The 18024-nt window shown below is 39.0% G+C and overlaps 1 protein-coding gene across 1 annotated transcript in view; it reads left to right on the plus strand.

The window, feature by feature from the left end:
• Window positions 1-17684, plus strand: part of snx29 (sorting nexin 29) — a 114674-nt gene extending 96990 nt beyond the window's left edge. The window contains exons 20-21 of the mRNA XM_087783788.1: window positions 9456-9595; window positions 17023-17684. Coding sequence (XP_087639914.1) covers window positions 9456-9595; window positions 17023-17149 — 267 coding nt within the window. The 3' untranslated portion in view covers window positions 17150-17684. The remainder of the gene's footprint in view (window positions 1-9455; window positions 9596-17022) is intronic.
• The last annotated feature ends 340 nt before the right edge of the window (window positions 17685-18024 follow it).

Below are 18024 nucleotides of genomic sequence, written 5' to 3' on the forward strand. Positions count from 1 at the left end.
GTTTGGTGTCAGTATAGAATAAAATAATGGAATAAGATGACGGACAAAATAATTGTATCAATGTCATACGCCGACGTGAGGCAGGCATGATTGCATGATGGGAGTTAAAAGCGGAGTGACTCCTGAGATGAAGTGCACCATGGGTAAACGGACTGTGGCGGAGCTAATCTCTGCGGCCAGTGCTTCTCTCCATCATCGGCTCTACTTCCAGCTTCTCTGTGTGTATTCCATTAATGAGACAATGATTCCTTCTCTCCGGGCGACTCAGTGAGCTCTGGGACCGTCCAGCCGTGTAAACCAACAAAGATGATGCCTCGTCTCCCCCCTGTGACACCACCGCTAAACCCGCGGATTCGTCAGGGGTCTGCCCATGCATACATGCTAAATGCTCCCCAGTTGGCCCCCGACACGTCTCTCTTGTTGCCAACCCTGTCAGAGAAAAAGGCCCGGATGACGACATCAAAGTGGAAAAACCTCCGAGCTCACACTTCTTCTTCGCTCGTTTAGATTTTTATAATTGAATTCTGCCCTCAGACTTGTTGCAATTCTCTTTCTTCCTCTTCCCACTCCATCTTGTTTTCCACGTGGATCAGCGCCGGCTCACTGGTGTCACTTCACCTCAGCCTTCGGGCGGCTTCATTTCTGATACGCCTTTTATCTGGCGTCCCTCTCTCCCCTCCTGGGCGACACATGGAGATACCGTGATGTTCATTTCAGGGCCGCGAGATTATCGGTGCAAAAATAATCCCCTCTTGAATATTTCAGGTCGTCTTTTACATCCCGATCGCTCCTGATGATCTTCTTAATTACCAGCCTCCATAGTAGCTGTTCCTCTAATGAGCTCAGTTCTGTTGTTCTTTCTTTCCAGCCTAGTGTCCTCTGTGCCAGAAGATTCTACAATTGATTCATCAGATCATGAAGAGATTTCTGACGAATGTCATCAGTGAATGCGGTCATTGAAAAATCGTGCAAAATATTGCTCATAACACAAGCCCTGACCATGATTTGGTCCTCAAGCGTTGGTCGTAACCATGAAGTTACCAAACCGTACATATATAACAAAGCACCAGTTTTGACACATTACTACCATAGATCAAAAGGCCATCACAGTACACACTAAGCAGTTGCTGTTGTTATCATTATCAGTATTTTATGTATCTTTATCTATTACTGTTTGTGAGTGAATCGATTGTGTTGAGCTCCTTTGACAGTTGTGAATAAAACATTTAAAAAAAATTGATCTTCAGATAAAAATAAATTAAGTTTAGAGATCTAAACAATTTGTCACCAGACAACCTATCAGGACTAGTCAAGCCAAGTAGAACAGATTTAGTTTTTGGTTTTAAATTAATTATTTAGAAAATAAAATTAATCATTAATCAAATTCATTATTTGTTGTGACCTTTAAATCAATTGATCTCAAATGGATACACGGTAAAAAACAAGAAACGTCACAAACATATTAAACAAGGTTTACAGTTTCAAACACATAATTCATCACAAGAACGATGTTTACAGAACGAGTGAAAATACCTCAAACAACGCACATTAATATTCTCAATGAAATATATAAAAACGTGGAACTTGTACTGATATTGTTTACATATTGTTCTCTGCAGAAAACTGTAACTATCATTTTGTAAGCGCTATGTTCCACCACTAACAGAGACAGAGTGTACATTTGTGTTGATAATGTAATGTAGAATTACTTGGGATCAATTAAAAAAAATGGCTAAAGGCGAAATGTATTATTAAAAATATATTAAAAAGAAATGATTTAATAATGTCAAAATGTTACCATTTGTTGCTTAAAAAGAACGATCTGAATTAAACAAAAAAAAAGAAACTTGTATCAGTGTGTCACACGATTGAACGGTATCAAAATGTGTTATTAAGAAGATTTGATTCATATTCATCAATGACATCCACAGGTATTTGAATCATGGTCGATCAAGGTCTGTTAAGACTCCACAGCTTTTTAAAAAAGGTTCCTAAGCAGGAAGCGTCTCTGCATTCTCACCTCGTTCTCTTCACCCAGTGCCAAGGCTGCCCTGATTAATTCATCAGAAACTACAAAGTGAATAATTCAACGTCCTTAGTATGTTGTGTTCACACATTATGCAATATACATGTTCCCCGCTCTTAATTATGACAAGTAGACATTGTGAAGGTCTTGTAGGAACATCCCGGGATCTTTTATTCATGGCCAGGATCCTCGGTTCCACTTTTGAAAAGCGGGATTGACGGAGCAGGCCGTTGCAGGTCCAGCTGACTTGGCAGGAAGTGTGGCGGCACTTTTGCGTCACGTGTTCGCCTCACTTCTCACGCTCGCCATGCAAATGTGGGGACGTTCCTTCCGTTGAAGAAAGAAGGTGACGGAAGGATTTCACACCTGCTAGTTTGAGATCGCAGTGTTGATTTGACAGTGTATCAGTGTTATGATGGGCTGTCGAGTACTGCTGTGTATTGGCAGGAGTCTGCCGATGTATTGAGATATGTTGCAATACTGTAGTAACAAGGATGTATTTGTAGTATTGTCGAGGACTTGACTCTGGTGTTGCAGAATTTACAGACTCTTGACGAAGTCGTAACTGCTTTCATTTGTTTTGAAACTGAAATATGTCCAAACTTCACCGAGCGGCTGGATTTAGCTGTATCCTCTTGTCCTCAGTCATCGCCGGATTTTATGGTTTCTTTAACTGAGGAGAAGGCAATGACTGCTGCCATCTAGCGGCCGGAAGTTTAATTGCAACACAAAAATAATCCCTCTGAATATATTCATGTTGATTGTAAATAAATAAAATCGAATGATTTTATATTAAACACAATTTATTAAAATATAAACCCCTAAGGAACTGGTATATAATTTAAAAAAAATCAATACAGTGCTGTACAGTATCCATACAGTATCACGAATAAATATATATACGTTTTTAAGGTCTTAATTAGACTTATGGTATAATACAAAACAATTGTAAAAAATAAAAATGTCACACAAGATTTTTATGACAAGATCACATGAGATGCATTAAAACAAAGCTAAGTGTCGATGCTAACTCCTAAAACTAACAATGTTTTTTTATTCTGTCCATAGAGGTTTTCAGTTTTATGTTGAACTGCATAAAGATATAATTATTTAATACTTTGAACTTCTGAGTAAGAGAATAATTGCTAACAATAGCTTTGATTCAGATGTTTAAGCTAACAGTTATTGTTTAAAATGTAACTTAAGTCGAATCATTAAAATACATATTAAAAAGTAGATGTTGGTTCGTGAGCGCCGCCCGGTGGTCACAAGTTTCCCCACATATTTAAAACTCATCAGATTTAAAGTATAAGCTTGTACTCAGTTATAAAGATCTGGATTCACATATATAATCGTTCCAATGAACCGCACGTCATCATCTCTGGTATACGTAGCGAGAAGATATGATTTTTCTCCAGTTTTGAGCATTTACAAACTTTCCGCCCGCGGCCACGTCACACCTGTGCAAGCAGCGCATTCTGGAACAAAGCAAGAGTGTAAAGGAAAAGCAATTGATATCCTCCCAGTAATTCCAGATTTACAGACAGGATGTGAGTCTTTGTCAAGTGCATCGATTTTGTGTTGGAGAGGAGCTTGATGCTGCCGCAGGGTGTGTTTTTCCCTTTTTCTTCTGGAAGTGTTTTCTGTTGCCAGGCAACATTTAGCTCCTCAGATGTGCTATCAGCAGCGTCTCTCTTCCATGTTAAGCTGGCAGGAAATTCAGCGAGCACCCGCGGCGACCCCGTCACATATGTGGCTGTTTTACTCTCCCATTGACGGATCCTCTCTCCTGCTTATCTGTCGCCGCTGAATAGTGACATTTCGCTCGGTGTGTGTGTGTGCGCACATGCGTGTGATCGTGTGTGTTTGAAGGGACTTTTGATTTCAACATATCACGTTTTATCATCCCCGCTGACTTCTGTGTGTCATAAATGATCATGTGTTGGCTTCTAGCCCTTAAAAAAAACATTCTTATCTTGACTTTTTTTTTTTTAACATTCAACCATGTCAAGATATAAGGTTGAGTTTCTTTATCTACTGCAGTAATAGACACATATCAGACACACGTCTCTGAGATGAGAGGCAGAATATTGCTGTTCTTTTTTGCTCAACTACAGATCCAACTGGAAAATATTTTCTTCTTTTTTAATGGTGGCTTGTTGAGCTCCTTGTTTGAAGAGCAAAAACAAAGTGATTATGGACTATTATGATCTTAATTTTTCTTAAAATATAAAGTACGGCACAGCATGGCTTGCTTGGACATAACATCTCCAACTAAACTTGAGATAAACTTGAACTTAACTTATAACTTAACTTGCCAATCTTATTAAGTCTTCAGCCTGCAACATGGAGATTGAAGACATGGTCCAAGACACATCCAAGATCCAATTCAAAATATTGCTCGGCGATAGTAACCGTCACTGATGGCTTCTTCCTCGCAAACATCTGTGCTCTCCACAAAAAGCTAAATTAAAATGGCAAACTAACTTGTATTGTGAGTTTCTTAATAATGTTAGTAGTTTCTTGATCCAATCTAACTGGATTCTTGGTCCTTATGGGAGTATTTTTGTCCCTCGAGATAAATTGATAATCAACAATTATTATCTTATTTACATTTTCAAAATGTATCTTTAGAAATATAAAAAAAAATGTAGCTTTTTTTTCTAATATCAAGTCACAATTATGGAACTTTTGTAATATCCTTACTGACAAAATCCTTGTTTTTTTCTTCACTATTTTGTATTAAGGGACTGTGTTTTTGGTGGCCCCTGACAACAGTCATGGTAAATAATGGGGCCCTTTGAGACATTTAATTCCACCTTCGGTCTGCAGATACTTTCAGAACAATCCAACTCCATGATTTTAATCATGTTTTAAATATCTTATGCGTTGTTGTATAGTTGTCGCTAACATGACTCAGAAATCTATTTATGCTCCTTTAAAATGAATGACAATAAAAATCCTTAAAAATATATTGTAAAAACATTTAGTTTTTATCATCAGTCTGCGTGTTAATGATAATAATTATGAGTCTATTGGACTTAATAATAGATCCACAAACACATGTAAAGTGATGTCAGATGGAAAAATGATATTTATTTATTTATTCAGTGCTAATTTGAATCACTTATCTGGTTGCTGTTAGAAAAACAGCGTAAAGGTCAATGTGTTACATGACCTTACATGAGCAACAAAGTCAGACATGGAGCAGAAGAACAATTTAGTTAATCTAAGTTAAACGTTGCGTCGCCACAGGCTATGGATCCGAAAAAAGCCACTAAAAGACAAACGCTACAAAGATTGAATTAGATGACAAAATAATAACTAAGTTTGTCCGAGTCCATATGTGAGCGCCACGGACAGATGACGACGAGTCAGTGGGATGTGGACCAGCATCTCGACACCACCGCGGCTCCTTGTCTCCGTTCTTTCTCTCAGGCAAACGAGGGGTGGCACCTGCCGTCCCTGGGCCTCCTCCACCAGAGGATAAATCTGTCACGATGTCCATTAGCGTTATTACCGCGCTGACGTCCATGAAGGCAGTCAGGGTGTCGCCTTCCAATGTTGACATAGCATGTAAAGCACGCTGACGTACTCGCCCTCGTCTGACACGTCGGATTTGCCCGCTGCTGCAGGGACAGCGAGGTGGCCCGGTTTACTGCGCCTCACCTCGAAATGACACCAGATCTACATTTGCAGGGACAAAAAAAAAACACAGTGACGAGAGCCAAAAATAAGCAAAATTATGAGAGAAGAATGTGTGAAGATTGAATCTTTTTTGAAAATGTGTTTTTTAGTTTAAAATGTAAAACCTGATTAACGGCCTCTATTGACAACGTTGTCTGACTTGTGGCAATTGTAAGTAAGTAAGTAAGTAATTTTTATTTATATAGCGCTTTTCCAGACCAGGGTCACAAAGCGCTTAAACAATCAAAACAATTTTCAATAAAGTATATACTTTAAAGGTCAAGATAAAACTGATAACACAACAGGAGTTCCAGAAAATCAAGGAAAACCCTGAACAAATAAAAAACGTCTTTAGATGTTTCTTGAATGCAAAGTGTGTACATGTGATGTTCACTTTACTTCCTCATTTTATTACTTACTTTTAGAGATACTTGACGATCAGATATTTGTGTTTAATTAAGCTTTTGTTTAAGGTGTTCAAGTACAGCACAGAAGTACACATCGGTGACACTACTGACTCCTTCAAGAAACATCTTAAGACATTTTTGTTTGTTCAGGCTTTTCCTTGATTTTCTGGAACTCCTGTTGTGTTATCAGTTTTATCTTGATCTTTAAAATATATACTTTATTGAATATTGTTTTGATTGTTTAAGCGCTTTGTGACCCTGGTCTGGAAAAGCGCTATATAAATAAAAATTACTTACTTACTTACTGTTTTGTTATGAAAACCACTTTAAGGTTAAGGCCATTTTTGGGTCTCCCTAAACACTCTGATTTCTTCTCACAATTCAAAACTTCCGAGGTGAATTTATGACTCAAACGCTACGCTATCTTCCCTTTCCTGTTGGAGACCAGGAAGTAAACAGGGAAATAATGTATGGACTGAAATGTTTGCCGTCATAATTCATGTGTGAAAGCTGTTTATTGTTTTCTACAGACTCATCGGAACATGGATTCATTAAGTTTTTTCAATTAATAAAACAATTACACGTTTAAAAGATTACCGCATGAACTTCCTATCAACCCTCTACACTATCTGTGTCGGCGATTCATTTCCTGCTTTCATCGTTTGTTTGCGAGCGAACGTCGGCTAATGAAATGTCAAAAGAGTTAAATATCCCGTAATTAATTCTTTCCTCGAGCAAATGCAAATGTCACAGGCCCTCGAAGGTAGAACAGGTCTTTGGTCAAACGCAACAGAAAAACAATTTGAGCAGGACCTCCCGCGGTCCCGAGTGTGACCGGACCGATCCCGGAGCTAATTACTCGCCACTTGTTGATGAATGATGTCAAATCGACGTCGGCTTCCGGCGCTCGACCGCGAGCTGATTGATCCGCTCGGCTGTTGTTCGGCTCCGATCTGCTTTTGTTTTTCACTTTTTGGCTCGTGTTTCTTTTTTCCGAGTGTGTTTTCGGGGCAACACTGTGAACTCAGCCGGGACTTTGGTAGTAGATGAAAAGGAGAGTATCGGTTTGAATTCTGGGATCCTCTCCGAGGGGCTGTTTGTCCCATTACCAAGCCCGGGAGTGCGAGAGGGAACATGGGCCAGGCTTTTGTTGTGAGCCTCGCCGGACACTGATTAGTGATGCCTGCGTGGTCCATGTGGCCGCGAGCCTCCGGCTGCTCTGTGTCACAGTGAGGAAGGTTTGAATCTTCAAATGTCTGCCTGGCATTAAAACCAAAGGGCCCAAATAAACAAGCACTTTAGTTTGGAGGCTGTTTGGAGCCGCGAGAGCCTTGCAGTCGTGGACCTGACCGGATGGACGGATGTAGTAAACAGGGATGTTTGTTCCATTGCTTGACCTCGTGGGGAAGTTCATACCTCGCCTGGATTTGACCCTTTGCTAACAGCTACTAGCAGATCGTGGCACCCTGTTCTTTATTGGTGATATAAAGATAGAATCTCCTTAACTCTGAGGAGACGAACAGCTGGACCAAGACAGAAAATGACACATTTCCAAAATAAATCAAAAACTAGAAATTAACAAAAAAACTGATAAACTTGCTGTAAAATGGGCGATGCCAAAGAATCAGTGGACAAAATTAAACAAACCTGAATGGAGATCTACAAGATTAAAGTGCAAAGGATATGACAATATATCCTGTTCACTTTGATATCAGTCTGTTTATCATAAAGATAATAGAAGCAAAATGGAGAACACTAAGTGGACTCTTAGACAACTTGTGGACCATTAGATAGTTAAGGTAGGGTTAAGATTCTTAGGTCAGTTAAAGGGATAAAAGTTTAATTGTACATTAACAAGCACAAAAGGAATACTACAGTAAAAGCCAAAGGACTATTGAAAACATACCAGAGAAGAACTGGAATTGTATCACATTTATTTCTGGGAATGTTGACTAAAGTAAATGTGTTCATACAACAGTTTGAAGTTAACCATATATCTGGAAAAAGTAAATATTGAGCCATGTTTGCTTGAGGTGTTGTTCTTCCTGGGGCTGATGGTTGATGTCAATCATATTAATTATTATAATATAATATTATATTACAATTTTACACTATCAAATATGCTGTAGAGCCGGATTCAGAACTCAGTCACTGCGGTCCAAAGGACCTCCAGTGAGTGTCTAATGTGCATGTTTCTGTTCACACTCTCTGAAATAGACTCAATGAGCCTAATATTAGAAGCAACGATCCTCATGTTGGGACAGTTTTCAAGCTGAGGGGCAACATCTGGTTGTTTAGTAGTGAAGCCATCTGCATTTCATCAAGTGTCTGCTTGAGGCTGAAGAACGACCGGAGGTCACGTACAGACCCGGCTCAAAAAACAGACTTTGACGTCATTAAAACGCATTAATCGCCTGCGTCAGAAAAGGGTTTAAGTCTTAAACAATCATTTTACGATTGACACACACTGTGCTGCACTAATAATATTTCCCATTATCGGCTTACGTTTATTTCACAACGAGAGTATTCTTTATTTATTTATTTGCACCATAAGAAACACAATTACGAAACAAAGAACCAAGAATAGTAAGTGTGGGAGAGGTTTTTAAGGGAATATACAAAAAATCTGAATATAAATTAAAAACATTATTAGTAGAAAGCGACAACAAATAACAACAAAGAGTAATGCAAGTGCCATTTTATTGCACAGATCTCAAATAAATCAGAAATACAAACATGTATTAATTTAAATTAATCAAAATAGGTAATGATCCAATTAGAACTTTGATTCGCTGAGCAGCCGAAAGGAAAAGAAGATGAAGAAAACTATATTGGAAAGATCTTAATTCAATCTGCCTAAAAGCCACCTCTTGAACAGAGTCTTGCTAAAACAAAAAGACTGCATTTCCAAGATGGCCACTACCTTGAATTGTTAATTAAAACCTTGGTCTCTTCTGATGCATGACAGGGTTGTGATGCGTCAGAAGGTCCTGCATGACAAATTATTTTATTTATCAGGACTGACGTGCTGTTACCAAATTAATCTTTCTGTCTAAGAGAGGACGAGTGATGCTGCTGGTACCACCAAACTAGGGAACCTGTTGTCGAGTTGTCTTGATGGTTTTTTTAAGGATTTTTAAGTTTAATCAGCCTGTGATTAAAAAAAAAAAAAAAAAAAAGTATTTCTGTTCAACAATTGCAACAGGAATGTGAGCTGACATTTAGAGAAACATTCATCATCCGCAAAAAGATACTCGACTGTTTGTCCTCACGAGACGTTGTTTTGGAGAGTTTTGACTGGTGAGAAATGTTAATTGTCCACCTTTGTTCTTCAGGACGCCAAGTTCGTGGAGGAGAGGAGGAAGCAGCTGCAGGTCTACCTTCGAATGGTGATGAACAAACTGGTGCAGACGCTGCCGGAGTTCTCCGCCCGCCCCACCAAAGAGACCCTGCTGTCCCTGCTGCCCTTCTGTCTGTAAGTCCACGTCGCAGACCACCGATGTACCACACACTCCGACAAGAGGTCAACATCAGATCATAAAATGATCTGACGTTGACCTGGAAATCCACTTAAAGCAGAGTCCATGACTTATGTTTCTTCTCAATATATATTCATACCAGTGTCACAATACTAAATAGGCTCTAAAAATAGGTTGTTTCTGTTGAATCGATACACTTAATGAGGGAAAAACTATTTAGAAGTGAGTTAAAATAAACGTCTTTCTTTATGAGATTGTCAGACTTCGCTCACAAATTCTCAAATATCACTCACAGCTGAGATCATTTTTAATAAAGTGACTAAAAGAAAATATTTCACCCTCGGTCTACAAATCTCACTATCTTCTCGCACCAGCTCCAGTGTAGTTATTGTGCTTCCATGATATTTCATAATCCAACACTTACAAACAATTTTTTTTCATTTTATTTTCAGCGACAGGTTTGACGCATGTTTGATTCATTCTTTGGGTTTGGTTGAGCAAACTTACTGAAAACCTGGAGGCCTGATTTGAATAAAATGTATGGTTTTGATAAAAACCCGCTCATTAGAAATTAGATTTTCGTGAGAAGGAAATTACCTTTTTTTTTTTAACTCTATTTACAAATTGGATTTTGGGATGCTGTGGTTCCTGCTGACTAGTAGACGAGAACTTGCTTGAGTGGCTGGGAAGACCAGTTGAAATGTTGGAGTAAATAGTGCACTTTTCCAAGTTGTCCACTTGTTTTGGTGTGATGGAACCAAAGTGCCCAGAATTGAACAATGAACCCAAGAACCGAAGACAGAAACCGCCTGGTACTCAAGGCTGACAGTTTAATGCAGTCATGTATGAACTATAACTGTCAAATCTCACAAAATTATAAGGTTACATTTTTAAATGTTTGTTTACAAACTATTGACTTTCCCTCTCATTTTGTCTTGAAGTTCCATGAAAAACAATCTCTTGTTTAATTTTCATAACAAGCAGCAAGTGTCCGACTTCATGAATACCAAAAATAATTAGTCTGCAGGAATTGTGTGCCTTTAAACACTGAGATTGTAGTAATTGGTGTTTCATGTTGTGCATAAATCCACAGAAAAGTAAAATTAGAGGTGATTGTCCACGGTGAAATCCCAGTCAACTCCAAAGCCTCGATAAACCCCCCACACACAGATGGCTCATTATTTCTTCTAAAGCGGGAGGCTTAATAATCCCATCTCTTCCTCAAATCTCTCCTGGCTGAAATAGAAACCATCATTGAAAGTCATGAAATAATGCAGTGCCAGCCTCAAGGGCGTCTTTGTTGAACTTCTTTGGATTTCCAACAGAGTGCTGGCAAACCTGGTTTCAGTTCATCCTTGATGGATGTTGTTTCTTGACAACTGTACTACACTTTGTGACCAAGTGAAGCATCAACGTATAAGAATCTCCCTTCAGTTCCAAAAACAATCTGGCAACATGAATCCCTCATTTTCATCATGTATCCGTGTGTAACTGAATCCGAGAATTCTGAGCTTCTCTAGTAGAAGAACTCACATTTCCCCGATCCTTAAATCTCTTCACTGGCTGCCAGTTTCTTTCAGGATCAACTTTAAAATTCTTACTTTCAGATCTATTCATGGTCAGGCTCCTCCTTACATCAGTGATCTGATCCAGCCTTACACCCCAGCTCGGGCTCTGAGGTCTGTGGATCAGAATCTACTGATGGTTCCTGAACACGCTTTCGGACCAGAGGAGAGAAATCCTTCCAGACTGTTGCTCCTAAGCTTTGGAACGATCTTCCTCTCCCTCTGTGTTTGATGATCTACTGACTCCTTCAAGAAACACCTGAAGACTTTTCCTTGATTCTCTGAGACTCCTGTGTTGTTCTCGGTGTCGTCTTGACCTTTTTAGCATCTATTTTATTGAGTATTGTATTGATTGTTTAAGCGCTTTGTGACCCTGGTCTAGAAAGGCGCTCTACAAATATTACTTACTTTCTTAAGCGCCAAGTTTAGTCACATTTTATTTATAAAGCTTTCCCAAACTCGTCACGTTTATTCAGGATATAATACGATTTGTTGTTTATTCACAATCTTCTTGTTTCTGAAATGATACTGACTCCCATCTTCATCCTGTATTTCCTCACTCATCACATTAGTGAACCTCAGAGGTTGTTGTCTATTTATCGGAGATGTCGACTCGTGCTCAAGTAGATAAAACAGTTGCACTGTTGAGGCATAAAATGAGAAGATTAGCTACTCTTTGAACCCGAGACACGCCTTGTTTTCCAGATGAATTGCAGACATTAAGAATGTATTGTTCTTTGAAAACCACAGGTCAAATGGTAGGATAGGTTTTATAGGTGTGCGAGCCACATAAAATAACTTGGTGGACCCCCCCGGATAAATGTCTTTTTGATTCATTTTAACTTTGTGCATCACCTTGATGCAAGAGAAACTGGTTTATTCTATTTCTAGTCCCTTCATGTTTTCCAGCAGTTTAATGACTCTGCTCCAAATGTCATCGTTTCCAAGACGGTACCTGGCTGCCGTCGGGCTCGTCACCCCCCTTTAGAGGTTGATTAATTGAACGTCCTGATATCCGCCAGAGTGTCACCATTTTTTTTTTTACACAAGCCATTATTCGCTCGTTCACCATCTGTGCTCAGCCCCATTATCCTTTGGACCTCCATGACGCCACCAGATGCTGATGCTGGCGCACACGTGGAACAGTAGCCCAGTGTGTGCAGCTGCTCCCAGGGTAGTCGGGGAAGTGGTGGAAGGTTCAGAGACATGCTGTGGCGGATGAGAAATCACTTGACTGCGTTCCAAAATCACATCCTTACTTTTCTTAAGTTTTCACTTAACTGTGGTTTCCCCAGGAGCACAACATAGTCGCCGATGAGTAGGACTTAAGGTGAGGAGGTTGTGGGTTCAATTGAAGCTGAAGACATGTTTGTCTTTAGTGTGTTGAACGGACTCACTCAAAATTCTGGCCAAAGGAACCGGAAACAAGAGTCCAACACTAATCCATTCCCTATGGGCGCTCCCAATCCCTAAAACACTTGGACCCCAATAGTTTTATTCACATCCTTTAAAAACAAAAATTCATTAAAAAAATCTACTACTACTATCATCAATGATTCGTCTGCATCAACGTCCGGTACTCTAGTGCAGCAGAAAATGGACTGTGTCTATCCGGCCTGGCCTTGAACCCGGGGTATTTCTATCAAGCTCATAGGTCTATAAGTAATTAGAGACTTTTTCAAGTTTGCAGAAACCGACACACAGACAGTTCGACAGCGGGTCTGAAGGGGTAGGGATGAGAATCAGCGCCTCCAAAATGCGAGTCTAGGGTTCTAAGTCGGATCAAGACGGGGAACGTCCGGGTTGGGGTTAGATTTCTTTCCCCAACTGGAGTTTAAGTATCTTGGTGTAAGAACGGAGCGTGAGATTGACAGGCGGATTGGAGCGCTGCACTGATCCTTGGTGGTCAAGAAAGAGCTAAGCCAAAAGGCAACTCTCTGTGTATACCAGTCGATCTACGTCCCTACCCTTACCTGTGGTCGCGGGTACAAGTGGCCGAAATGAGTTTTCTCCGTAGGGTGGCTGTGCTCTCTCTTAGAGATGGGGTAAGAAGCAAGGTCATCCGGGAGAGGCTCGGAGTAGAACCGTTGATCCTCTGCGTTGAGAGGAGTCAGTTGAGGTGGCTCGGGAATCCGATTAGGACGCCTCCAGGACGCCTCGCTTCTGGTGAGGTGTTCAGGACACGTCCCACCGGCAGGAGACCACGTGCTGGACCCAGAGACAACATCTGGAAACACCTTGGGTATATCGCTGATGTAGCTGCTGAAGAAGACGAAAGTAAACCTGAAGCAAGAAATGTACACGCATGAAGTTGCAGATAAGGAAAGAAAATATATGCAAAGATGTAATTACACTTCTGTCATTTAGGGGGAGCCACAAACACCATTTTAAAACCTACAGATAGTGGCTTTAAATGCCAGATTCATTGTCTGTAATCGTCCCTTTAAAACTCCGGGTCCTGTCAGCGTTTCACTCTTTCATTATTTTACGTTTCTTCTACTTCTGTCTCTAGATTCACTTGTTTTTCTTCATAAGCAGTGCTGGATCAGCCACGTCTCTCACACGCTGGTCTAGCTTGACTTGCATCGATCGCGCTGCCAAAGAGAGCAGAGAAGTCTCCTGGACCTCTGGTTCGCTCACAGCAGCACTTTGACGTAAACTTTTATTTTCGTCCTGCAAGGAAGGTGTGTGTGGGAGAGGAAATGTTGGAGGAAAAAAGTTAATTGCCGACTGTATCCCACCGTTTCCTGTCACACGATCGATACGATTCCTCCTGTTTACTGTAATTACTCTGCGCCGCTCTCCAATTATTCATATTCCAGTGGAGCCGGTGAGTGTTATTATCTCACCTGGTTTAATACCTGCTCCGAATGCTGCTGGAAAAGTTCCGTGGCCGAGGACAGAGGGAGGAATCGATGGCCCTAATTCGTTTACCGTAACCAGTTGGATGGGAATATAATGGAGGGCGTCGCTCCGGCTCCTCGCTCTCGCCTCTTTCTTGCTGAAATCTTCCACCGACGTTTCTCTCCATCACGGTTTGGACGGTAGTCTGAGCCTACGCCGCCGACACCGGAATAACTGCCACTGGAGTCGAGTCTATATTTGCAGTCGGAGAAGAGGAGGCGCATGAGTTCAAGCCTGTTAGAAACCATTTAATATGTGCAGTCAGGGTGAGCAGCTGCTGCGTGAGGTCAGTTTGAAAGTTAAGAAAATATTTGTTTAGAGTTTATTTTCACTTTCAAGCTATTGTCAGAATAAATCTCCTTTTTTCTCTCAATAATTTCCTTTAGCAGTAATTTGCTACCCAATAGTGAAGTTCAATTTATTCTAGATCTTTATTTTTCATTCAAACACTATTATTAGCCATATTTAGACGTTTTTTCGATTTCATTTATGTTTTTGTAAATATTTTTGTTTAGTTGCGAAACTATAATAGGAGGATAATAAAAATGTATCTAAACATTTCAATATCTTTTTTTTTTAAATAATTTATTAATAACCTTTTTTTTTAAATATAGTAACATTAAATAAAAAATACATAGTCATTTATTGTTGTTATTATTATTAAAATTCCTTTTTTCATATTATTTTTTATTTATTTTTGATAACGTTTTAATCACTTATTTATCCTTTATTTATTCTTTCTTTTATTTTTTCAAATTTAGTTACATAAAAATAAATACTGTGATATTATAATAATAATATTATTATTATTAACATTATTCTTTTTTTTTTATATTCTTAATTTTTTGATACGTATTAATAACTTATTTATTTATTATATTTTTCTTAAATAAAGGTGCATAAAAAAACATGATCTTTTATTATTGTATTATTATAATAATAATATTTATTATTATTAACATTATTCCTTTTTTCATATAATTATTATTTACTTTTTGATAATGTTTTGAAACTTATTTATTCTTTCTTTTAATTTTTCAATTAAAGTAACATAAAAATAATAATACTAAGTCATTTGTTAACGTGTTGTTATTATTATTTAAATTATTCCTTTTTTCAATATTATTATCATTTTTTTTTGGTAACTTATTAATAACCTAGTTATTCTTTATTTATTATTTCAAAAAAAGTAACATACAAATAAATAATAAATGTTCTTTTATTAATATGTTATTGATATTATTTTTATTATTATTTTTTCACGTTATTCTTTTTTTCTTCTTCTTCTTATTTACTTCATAACATTATTTTTTGCATTGTTCACTTAAATAATTATAAATTACGTGTATTTTTTCCAAACATGCTGCACTGGTAGCTGCTGTCCAAACACAACAGTGTTCATTGAAGCAATGACACGCTTCTTTTTTTTCTTCTTAGAGTATCATGTTAAGTGTCTTTGTCTGAGCAGCCCTTGAATGCATCGCAACTTCCTCAGCCTCAGCACTTGAACACAGCAGCAGGTGAGGAATGACTCTGATGAGGATGAAAGAGACTCACAAGTCAAAGATGTTTTTTCTTTCTTCTCCGTTTCTCACCTCAAACCAGCTCAGTTCCGTCTTGGTCTCTTCTATAGGTCGCCACGGCAACAAGGCTGTTTGATGGGGGTGACGTAGTGACAATTGAAACATATATTTAGCATTCACTTTAACAGTTGTCGACGTCATTTGATGTGTACAACTCAGCTGGAATTGAAGCAAATGACTTCTTGTGATGTGTCGTCATTGAAGTGAAGACTAGCGTCGTAACTGCTAACTGGCCGTGTTTTCATTTAGAATTTCTAAAGAGCAAGTGTGTTTTTAGCACAAAAGCTGGTGCTTTTCGTGTACTTTTTCAGTTACTGAAACGTCAGCGTTCGTCTTCTGTCGCACTTATAAAGTTAAGAAATGTTGCATTTTTATTGTTTCTTGGGAGAAAATTAGACAATCCTTTTCTTTTTCTTCGTCCCTGCCCCCCCCCCCCCCCCCCGAAAGCAATGCTGACATGCTAGCGCGAAAAGGTGGGGTAGATGTTCTTTAAAATGTAGTGAGCAAGCTGTGTTTTTGAACAAAATGTCACCATATAATCATCTTTAAAAATCTGTTGAAAGTATTTTCTAACATGTGTGGAAATGGTTCCTTTTTTGAGCTTTTTTAGTAAAAATTGAAACTTTTCTTTGAAGACTCTTCCCTCTTTGTAAATCTAAAGTACAAACTCCCTTTTCTTCCTCTACTTTGTTGTGCAACTTCTGAAAAATGCCGCTGCCACCTGCTGTCCGGTTGGGCTCATTGCTATCGCGGGTATTTCAAATGCTAAAAATGTACTAAATTCTATACATTAATCACCTTTAGGTAAAATAATGAGAAGCTCGTCAGCTCTCTGAGTGCTTTATTACATTTTAGAATTTCACAAATGTATATGTATTGTAATATTTTTTATTTATTTTTAAATAGATTTTTGTATTCATATGTCACAAGGACTTCAGTCAGAGGTTCTTCAGTCTCGTGGCTCAGCCATCTTGTCCACCAGAGGGTCCTTTAGAGTCTTCCTCTCATACATACAATGATATTACGAAAACAAATCATCAATTCATTACAGGATGAAAGCAGATGGAAATACTTGATACATACTTTGACTTGAGCACGGTTTAAAACCAGCTTCACATCCACGTTGATATTTTATTTTCCTACTATTTCCTGAGATACTACATTCTCCTCCTCATGTACAAATACCAGTGGATAACAATACACTTATCTTCGACAAACATCATTAATACTTAATGTTATAATTATCTTTTCCTTCATAAAAAAATCTCGTCCTTCTGGCCCCGAGCTAGAGACGCTCCAGCTGCAGCTGATGGACTTCAGCATATGTTGCCGTAAAAAATCGTTCATCTTTTCTCTCTCTCTCTCCTCCAGAGACGCTCCGCAGGACAACGACAGCGCCGCCAAGACGCCGAGGTCCAAAATCTCGTCACGTTTCCCCAGACTGGGTCGCAGCCGGAACCAGGAGGCCCGGCCTGAGCCTCAGAGTGGTGACCTTTAACCTCAGTGGGAAAGGGGAAATAAAAAAAACTCTTGGATGTAGAGACTTCTGCGATGCAATGGCCTCGGTAGCCTCGGCTCGGTGAGCCCGGAGCTGCTTTTTCAACCCAACCTGGGAACAGAAAGGAATGTTACTGGAGCAGCACCTCGGACCTCAGAGGGTCCGAAGGACACGACGACACCAGGAGGTGTTGGGTTCGGTTCTCGCTCCAGTCGTAGCGGTGGAGCTCGGCGTCCGGTGCCTCCAGTGGTTTGTAGCTTCTTTCGAGCGATAATGAGTCGTTGTGTCATGATTACGGTGCCATTATGTTAAAGATTGTCTCGTTTAAATGGCCACAGACATTTCATTTTATAAACGCTTCATAACGGTGGTGTGTGTGGAGAACCTCGATGCCTCTGGAGACGCAGCTCACTGCAGTAATGTTGAACAATGAAGCCACTAGGAAACACAATTATCTATTCATCGACACTTTCTAGTGATCAATGACCAGATCAATGATAATCTGAAAAATGGGAGATAAAGGTAAACGACTGGATTGAACCGTTTAAATAAACTGGATTTTATGTCACACGTGTCGGTGTCTTTTGCTTCTCCTGGGTCAAAGGTTAAGTTGTGATTTAGAATTCTTTGTCTTATTAGAGAAGACGTATAAAAGGATGTTATTATTCCATGACATTTTATAATAAAGCTTGGGAAAAAAAAGCTGCATTTGTTATTTTATTATTATTCAAAAAATGTTATCTTTAATTTACTTCACTTTGTATGACACGAGATAAACAAGACAAACTAAAAAAAAGGAATAAAATCCTAAACAAACAAACTCAATGTGTTTATAAGTTTTAAAGGTAAACTCATGTGGAAAACCCAATGAAAAC

This window comes from Callionymus lyra, chromosome 2 (assembly GCF_982586985.1).
Source record: "Callionymus lyra chromosome 2, fCalLyr1.hap1.1, whole genome shotgun sequence".
Classification (NCBI taxonomy): Eukaryota; Metazoa; Chordata; class Actinopteri; order Syngnathiformes; family Callionymidae; genus Callionymus; species Callionymus lyra.